The sequence below is a fragment of the Macrobrachium nipponense genome, chromosome 21, assembly GCF_015104395.2.
Source record: "Macrobrachium nipponense isolate FS-2020 chromosome 21, ASM1510439v2, whole genome shotgun sequence".
NCBI classification, from domain to species: Eukaryota; Metazoa; Arthropoda; class Malacostraca; order Decapoda; family Palaemonidae; genus Macrobrachium; species Macrobrachium nipponense.
This window is the reverse complement of record NC_087212.1, coordinates 26,489,534-26,499,131: the sequence shown is the minus strand read 5'-3', so window position 1 is coordinate 26,499,131 and position 9,598 is coordinate 26,489,534. Positions and strand designations below refer to the sequence as shown.

General features: G+C 37.8%; 1 protein-coding gene across 1 annotated transcript in view; it reads right to left on the bottom strand.

Annotated features, from left to right (window-relative positions):
• Positions 1–867: 867 nt before the first annotated feature.
• LOC135197858 (muscleblind-like protein 1) overlaps positions 868–9,598 on the bottom strand; it is a 295,887-nt gene continuing 287,156 nt past the window's right edge. The window contains exons 9-10 of the mRNA XM_064225040.1: positions 8,379–8,519; positions 868–3,137 (exon numbers count right to left, since the gene is read on the bottom strand). Coding sequence (XP_064081110.1) covers positions 2,211–3,137; positions 8,379–8,519 — 1,068 coding nt within the window. The 3' untranslated portion in view covers positions 868–2,210. The remainder of the gene's footprint in view (positions 3,138–8,378; positions 8,520–9,598) is intronic.

Here is a 9,598-nt window from a genome sequence, read left to right as displayed (position 1 = left end):
ATCCTTCAGCAATTTTTGCAAACACCTGAGTTCTAGCAATAAAGATAACATGAAGAGAGACAATATTAGACACTATAAAATATATGAAACTTAAATTCAGTATCTAAGTAAATTTTGATATCTTTGCTGTATTCGATGTTTAACAATAACATGGGTACATATCATATCTCCCAACATCCTGTATATATAAATTATATACTATATGAATGTAAAAGTACCTCAAGTGCACGCAACTTGAGTCTAATTTTTGTTATACTTTTATCATATACAGTAAATGATAGTGCAAAATTATCCTTCCCCAAGAGGTCTATAAACTTACCAAATCCTGCCTCCTCTGTCCTAAGCTATAGGCAATTCTGTGAACCTAAAAAAAATTGATACCTTTATGAAATTAATGTTGGGTAACCAAGTTTTTTTTTCTTAATGCATTGTGTTACTGGAAAACAATTAGTATTAGAGAAAGAGACATTTTAAATAAAAATTTATTTGATAATGTACAGTGCTTCAGATGGGCATTTAAACAAGAATGTGTTTTATCTTTGAATATGTCATCGGTAATGTGTTGAAAGCCACTGAGAATTTAATTTAGCATTAAATATGTTTTGAAGTGTATTGAGTGATGGTATCTAATATGAGCAGAGGTTCACAGGAAAGTTCTATAACAGTAGGCCAGAGCAGCCACTGGTGACCAAGCTGCTCCTTTGTGAACCAATCACCGGGCAGTGGCTGGAAGCGAGAGACTCAAGGCATTGTTAGCAAAGGAGGGCCATGTGCTACGCACTAACCTGATCATCAAGACTTTAGTGTCATGCCGGGTAAAGGAGCAGTGACAGTAAGAGAGTCAAGCAGAAATCAAACACAATATCATGCATTCTACAGACTTATTATTTTAAAAATATTTCTTATACATAGGCCAATATTTTGTATCAGTAAAAGGACTTAAATACACAGGCAAATTGTACATATACTTGATACCCAGACCAATGTTGAAAAGCACTAAAAGCTAGCAAATATAATAATTAACAGAATCATAGGATTACATAACAGACAAAAAAGATGAGAGCAGTCCAACAAAAACTGATGCCTGACAGAGCGATGAATGTGTACTGAATAAGCCCGAGCGGGGCCTGAGTGCCCCTGGCTACAGAGAGGAAGCATTACAAAGGTACATCAACATAACCCATACCTAAGTTACCATCACATCAAGTTGGGACGTGAGCATGGTACAGTAGTGCTACAATAGTACTGGGAATGCTGCAGGAGTACACGGAGACGGCACCGCTTTATGGCACTTGGCTACACCAAACCAACCCCACCTACGCCCTCGCAACACTTTGACCCTGCCCACTTCGCCTACCATATCTTAGCACATGCAGACTTATTTGCAATAACCTTGGCTAAGCGAGACTATCACAGATTGTGTGGTGGTGGGAGTGGCATTGGGCACAGCATGGACGTGGTGTGGCTACAGCATATGTAAGGAACTATAAAAATTATTGCAACTAAAAATATTTAAAAAATGTAGCACAAGCCCTGCCTCCCCCCTCATTAATCTAAAAGACGGTATCTAATTCCACTATTGCTGCTGCTGCCATCATACTGCTGCTTTGACCACCACCATTTACCATGTGACCCAGGCAGCAGCAGCAGGAGTAGTGTACATGATTAAAAGAACAATTGCAAAAGGGTCTGGAAGTTGGATTTCTAAGGGGGCAGGCAGGAGGAGGGCTGGAATGGTGCAGTGCGGTCTCCGTGCATCACATATCACAAACACCGTGTAGAGCTGGGCACCATGCAGGCGTCATCCCCCGGTTACCAGCGGACATGCAGCAAGTCTGCTCTGCAGTGTCATTTAAAGCAAAAAGACTTGGAGTCTTGTTAAAACTGACAACTATTATGTCATATATACTTCATAAAAGCTAAAATCATTAATGACTAAAAACTTCTAAAAACAGGTACAATAACAAGAAAACTACAATGACAAATACATGTGCTACGTCAATTATCTAAAATCAAACTTAAAAGGCCAGTTAGTAAAGTTACGCTGTGCTCAAGAGCACTAATAGATGTTAGTAGTGGCATGACTAGAGTCCACTAGATGCTGGTCGTTGTTGTCTTGCTCGCTCACTGGCACTGAGCGAGAGGAGCATAAGGAAGTAGACATACAGAGGCAGGAGACTTGCTCGTCAGCCGGTACTCATGCACACACTTTATGAAGTTTTCAGCTTCTTGTATGGCTGCTCGCCCCCCTGAGCCAGCGAGTACTGGGTGTTACTGGACAAAGCGGTGTATTGAGGAAGGTATAGGGAGGAAGGAATTTGGGGTACTAATAAAGAGGGACTTACTACGGGTACACCGCTACCTATGCCACCTAAACTTGCCGCTGCAACACTTCCAACTGTTTGGTTCATTCCTGCAGTCATGCCACTAATACCATGAGGAAACCCTATACTACTTCCAATCATCCCATGAGGCATTAAATGCTGATTACTGGTGAAATAGGGTGAAACACCAATGCTGTGGAAAGGTGCACCTACACCATAATTTATATTTGATAAATGCCCTTGAGGGAAGATTGGGTGGGCAAACCCAGAAGTGGATAGTGCTGTGGGACCAGTAACGGCTGGGGTTGGAGTGGCTTGGGGTTTGAACTGTGGACGAAGGCCTTTACTTAGTGCATAGCCTGTGTAAGAAAACACGTTAACAGCAGGTTGAGAAGGCAAAGGTACTGGTGACACAGAAGCTGTATCCCCTCCTGTCCCTGATAAGGATAAGGATGAGGAAGAGGAAGCTGTAACAGGTGTGGAACATATGGCTTTGACAGTGGTTGGGGAGTTAGTTGTGGTAGTGGTGGATGAGGAAGAGGATGTTGTAACAGGTTGCGCGGAGGAAGCGGCAGCGTGGTTGTTAGCGGCGGTGGTGTCTTGGCTGTCGGCCTGGCCCCCCACCCCCGCCAGGGGCACACTCCCGCCATACTCACATGACACTGGCACAAAGCTCTGGGTGCCCAGCTGCTGCATCAGAGCTTGCTGATACGCTGCATTCCCCGTTGGTTGATACACAGGTACTCCGGACTTGTCTCCAGCTGGACGTTTGTAGGGTACTATCCCGGGGATAGCCTGGAAGATCGAGACACCCTAAGAATGGCAGAATTTATAATTTCGTGAGAGAGTAAACCAATAAACACTTTAATTGTTCAGTCCTAATAATCTGCTTCTCAAAATGCAGCAATTATACTGATAATGACAACCCAACATGTCATGGACTTAAAATTACTGTTCATAACACTAAGATAATTTATCCTCCTCTAATTTCAGTACAATATGTAGTGTTAACTTATATGTGAAATATAAATAAGTACACAACATATTTTAAAGATGCAGTTCTTCTGAAATGTTATAACAGTAGTTTATGTGTTAAGCCCACAACAATAGATTTGCTAAAACTCTTTTAATTAAACTAGAATAAATTTATAAGGATTATACAAAACAATGCTTATTATACCAAATTTTTAAACAACTATACTGTTCCTAAGTTACATAGTACATAAAATAGATCCATATAGCAATACTGTATAATATATTTTAATGGTCACCATACAGTTTATTAGAAAAAATTAGATAAAACACTTAACATAAACTATATATTGAAACACTGTGCCATTGAACCTACTAAACATTTCATTAGCACAGTTTTTCAAATGCCTTGCAGCTGATGATCATTCATTTCCAGTTAAGATGAACTACCAGAAGTGTTACAGTGCAAATATATAGGCTTTGATAAAATGAAAAAACAAGACAAGTGGTGAGGTGCCACATTACGAAAATATGTACTGATTTCATTATTTAAATAACTTAGTAATTATAAATAGCTATGACTAATTATAACACAAAAGTAATTAAACTTTCTCCTTGTAAAGGTCTGTTAAACAATATTAGCATTACAACTACTGATTATACATAACTGGCATATAAAATACATTTACCACAAAACCCAAAATTCACTGAAACTTAGGAAGGTAATGCACATCAGCAACAGGGCAAAAAGTCCTGTTCTCAGTACTAACAGGAATCTACTGCTGTAAATATTACAGCAGGTTCCATTCACAAGTATCTATGAAATATATGCTAAATCCTATTTTGTAATATTACCTCAGATACAAAATCTGAGAACAGGTACAGGTAACATGTTAAATAATAATAAACCAGTGCCTCCTTAAACCACCAGGTCCACATGCTAAAATTCTTATTTTTATTTTCAAGCATTTTTAAGTCGCTCCCATGAGATTGGTGGTAAAAGAAGATGCAACAGGCATATTTTTATGAGTTTCATGATGAAAAAAAGAGAAAGACAAAAGAGCCACTTTGCAAGATCAATGTCATATTTCTTGCAATAGTTGGTCTTGGGGACTTGGAGGTCTTCCCTGCAATCTAGACATGACGAGTGGTGGATAATTGACAGATAAAGAAAAAGTTCAACTCCATTGAGAAGGGAGGCAAAAGATATTTTAAGGGGAAAACTTAAATAATGTATAAAACTTATCTATAATATATACTTTGAACAGCGGCACATCAGGAAATGAGCAAGGGTAATATACAAATACATGCAATACATATATAATATATGTAATGCATATATGTATATAAATAAAATGGAATTATATGAGCAGTGGAGGTGCATTAACAAAATATGAATAACAAAATAATGAACATAAAAGGAAATGCATATGCTATTGGTGAGGATAATAGCTTGCAGGGCTACAATATTGGCCTACAGCATAAGCAATAATGGATCTGAAACTAAGAGTGATAAGGTCTAGAGAGCTAGAAGCCTCCAGGGAAAGCACTATTAACATTCTCAACACAATGAACATCATTACTGCCCATATGGCTAGCCAATAGCACAGAGTAGTATAATACGTACTGTATTTCTAATAGGGCAGAATAATAGCCAATTAATGTGCCTCAAGTTTTGTGTAAATTTGCATTCAAAGGCATTAAAGTTTGATGCAACACATGCAAGAATGACAGGTCAGTAGTTTTTTTTTCTTTCTTTTCTGAGGGTGGCAAATGATAAAGGAGGATGACTACAATGGTAGTAGTAGCAATAGCAGTAATAGTATTAATATTGACATTTGTGGCAGTATTAGCAACAATACTAGTGTTGGTGTATTAGGATTATTAGTAGTGGCAGTAGTAAAGTAGTAGTAGTAATAGTAGTAGTAGTAATAGTAACAGTAATAAGTCTTCAATGCAAATTTGCTTAAATTGGAGGGCAGAATTTTTCTTTTTTAACTTTAATGGAATTGACTGTTGACTGAGTTGCATCGAAACAAATTTGCAACGGGCTCTGATCTTGCAAAACGGCAGCAACTACAGAGAAATGATGACTATAGCCAGATCGGGGCAGGGCACGACAGTGGGCTTCCCAAAAGAGAGAAAATAAGAATCACAGAGGAGGTGAACAGAATCTCCACTATGACTTTGGGATTGTGACAATAGAACAGGGTGTTTTCAATGAAACTGGTATTATGACTGGAAGGACTCACTCAATGACAGTAACCATTTGAATAGTTCAAAGCAGAAGCAAATCAAAAGAAAGTTTTACAAAATTTTGCCTAAACACAGGTTACAAGGGATATTTACTGTTTTAATTACAGTATCTAAAGCATTGCTGTGAAAAATGTGTTAACAGTGATGTCATTGCTGCACAATTATGTGTATGTATCAAGTTGAATATATTAGATCTAATATAGAACAACTGAAATTGACCACCAGTACACTGAAGGAAAATTTAGTCTGGAATTTACTCTTAAAATGGCAAGATCCCAAAGAATGCATATACAGAAGTATTGTTAGTCTTTATGTGTTATTTTGATCCGCTATGAGTGTAGATACTATAGTTATATGTCTAGCAATATCATTGAGACAGACAATTCCTAAGTTGTAGGTTTTATACTTAAATTTCCAGGGATGCACAGTAATTAAGAACAGTGCTATTGAATGAAATGTGTCTGCTGTCACTGTAAAAAGTTAAGACTTATGCTTACACGTAGGCATGACTTACACGTAAGCATGACTTTAAATCTAGCTATAATATTCAGCATGAACAGCAACAACTAGACCGTCAAAAATGAATTTCTCTCTAAGCACTTGTAAAGATAAAAATTGCTTATTTCTGTTATTAAGAGCTATGGAAACACATGTAAATATCAGTTCTTTCTTTTATACAAATTGGGAATAAACTTTGGAAGATAAATGATAAATTCCTAAAATACTGTAATTACTGTACACGTGTTCTGTAATCAAATTGTAAAAAGCTGTTAGGAAAGATGCCTTAAGGCACTGAATACTACAGTTAATTAGCAAAAAAAATAATTAATATAAATGGATAAGTGACTGACAAACACTTAAAAGTAAAACCAGTTACTACTAATGGAAAAAACAGTTAAGTGACAATATTCACTTTATCTTTTGGTAATCCAACCCATCTCTCAATAATGCCTTCGATAATATTAATAAAAATAATAATGAAGTCACAAAACAGCAAATTTTCCTTGCTTGGCAGTTCTTGGTAACAACTAAGCCATCCAGGCGGGAGAGCATAAGAAGAGAACTAGTGCCTCTGGCCTGACGGCTTACCCATGAGTTTTTACTTCAGAAAGAACTTCATACAGAAGACTTTCATAGGTTGACAGATCAGTAAAGCTTTTCTTTGGAAGGGCTCTTTTATTGACGAGTGACATTAGAAAGTCAACAAAAAATGCTTTTCAAAAATCTCATAAATTAGTATCCCAATACTTGAATAAATTTCCTGTGACTTTACTACAATTCATTTATAGCTCAAGAAGGACTGTCTAAGTGAGTAAGCAAAGTTCCCCAACTGAGAATATGAAATACTGGCATTTGTTATTTACATAGCAGTATCAAATTTGTTACAGTATAATTAACAATAAGCGTTTTATTGACTGTGAACTAATGAAAGTATTTTCCAAAAGGAACTTTCTGAAAGAGCTTTCACACGTATTCCGGGCCATAGGTAGGTAGAAAGGTTGTATTGAAGTAAATATATACATAAGATAGAAAGTGAGTGACAAGTACAGTGTACATTATTTGTACATGTACAGTTCTCAAGCTGTGTAAATACGTGCAGACATGGAAAACAGTTAACAATGAAACGAAATACAATGAAAGAGGACCGAAAAGCTGTTGTAAGGACAGGAATTACTTATGCTTATGACAATCTGTATAGTTTACATTAACAGTGATATATACTAATGGGAGATTTAAGATACTGAGTAGTATACTGTAAATAATTGGCATTGAAGACTTAGAGAGAGCTGGGCTGAAAACTTGACACCATTAAAATACTATTATAAACTATGAAGGTTCAAAATATGGAGAAATGTTTAACTGTCATATGACATATACATATATATATATATATATATATATATATATATATATATATATATATATATATATATATATATATATATATATATATATATATAATGTTTAACCTAGTATTTCAACAAACAGTACTTTTATGTGTTTGTATTGACAAACTCGGGAGCTATTGGAGAAAGTAGATCTTGAAGAAGCACTAACATTTTCCAATAAACAATTGTGTTACTACAGTATGAATTGTTTCACAATCAATCAATCTTATGAATATCAGAAATAAATTGTAGACCTCTGGGTAAAATTAGCGATACGTATTTACAAGGGAGTTACCAAAACATGACCAGTTCAGTAATAATAATATAATCCTGAACTATATAATAAAACTTTCAAGTCAAGCAGTTACAGAAGAAGCACCCGATTGTTAATGCAGTCAAATTCCTTGTGGTGATAAGATATAATCATGTATAACAATACAATTGATATGTACTTTGTGGAATGTTGTTAAAATGATTTTTTCAACTGGGGAACTGTGAGAAACAGAATAAGTAGTTGCTGCTACAGCTATCAATTCTGAAAGAGTATGTAAATTTCCTGAGGATAAAAACAGGATAGTATAGGGATCTAGATGATATAAAAAATAAATGACTATATTTATCTTAGCAAAATGTTTATATTGCAAGCTAAGCAGAAATTAAATTCACAGTGACACGGACACATTTGTATGTTAAAACATTTTAATCTGCTGCATCATGGACATTTATGTTTGTGAGAGATTCAGTACTATTTGTGATAGCAATCTGGAATGGACCACTCGAAATATGTCTTGTTTACACTGTATATCCATTAAGTAGTCTGTATAGAATAACTGACTGAGTGAGGTGGACAGAGATAGCTAGACAGAAAAAGAGAGAGAGAGAGATATAGAGTGCGTGCCCGGCCCCGGCCAGCCAACATGCTTAGGTGGCTCGGTACCATGAGGAGCTCGTCACTGGGGTCGCGGCCGCGCTTCTTGCCCAGTTCGGCGGCAGCAGCTGCGGCTGCGGCTGCGGCGGGCAGCGGTGGAGGCGGTGCCAAGGGCACAGCGGCGGCCGCGGCCGCGACAGCAGCACCAGGCTATTAGTAGCAGGCGGGGCAAGCCAAGCAGGCCAGCATACAGCACCCAACACACGCGGACCAACAGCACGAGAAATAAAAGAAAGAAGAGGCACGCGTTAACAAAATGGCTAATATAGAGTTGTATAAAGGCGGCGCCCGTCCTGGGGAAATAGGGCGGTCCCCTCTCATGCAGTCTGTGACCCCTTCACACATACCACGCCCAACAACACACCCACCCACGACTTCCCCTTAGCCTTGTACACCACCACACCCACCTCACCTGCTACTTTGGGGAGAAAATAATCATGATAAAAGGTAAGCATGGAGTAAAAGGATTAACAGTAAGAAATGAGAAAATTACAGTCTAATATGGAGAGAACCACAAGAAAAAGGAAAACTAAGTGAAGGGACAGTTGAGTAAGAGGCTATGAAGTTATGTTAAAGGTTAAAGGGAGAACAGTGATTTAAGAAGAAAGGAAAAATTATCTGGATGGGAATAGGCGCAGGTTAGGGCTAAGGTGGAAATCATATTATGGTTGAATAGGTTGGTGGGCGTGGCATATGTGCAGACGGGTGCCAGCCAGTGCAGGTCATAAAGTGTGGGCACGCACGTCACAGGACAGTGGTTGGGCCCAGGCTGCATGCAGCTGCGTCCTGGAAGAGACGCATTAAGGGCTTCACCAACACCAGCAAGATACAGAATTAAATAAAACATGAAATGTTCTACAAACAAGTCTCACATGTAGGTATCTGGTAGTGGCATCAAAAATTATTATGGAACCCTAATTCAGTTATATTCCCTCTGATGCTAATGCTCTTGCTAGTGGTGATGAAACCAGGCACATGCCAGGGCCGCTGCTGGTCAATTAAATAAGGAAACTGGAAAGGCAAGAGGCAGTAAAGTTTAGCCACCAAAAGAATACAGTAGCCAATAACAGTATTAAAAAAATAAAAGCTTTCACGACCAGCAACGTCATGGCAACTAGCGATAGGAGTCCTCCTCATTTACTTACCGTCTTCCAGTTTTCTTACCAAATAAAATTTTTTTCAGCATTTTTCATACGTTAGGAAGGCAATGGAACTTACATGTCTTTGTG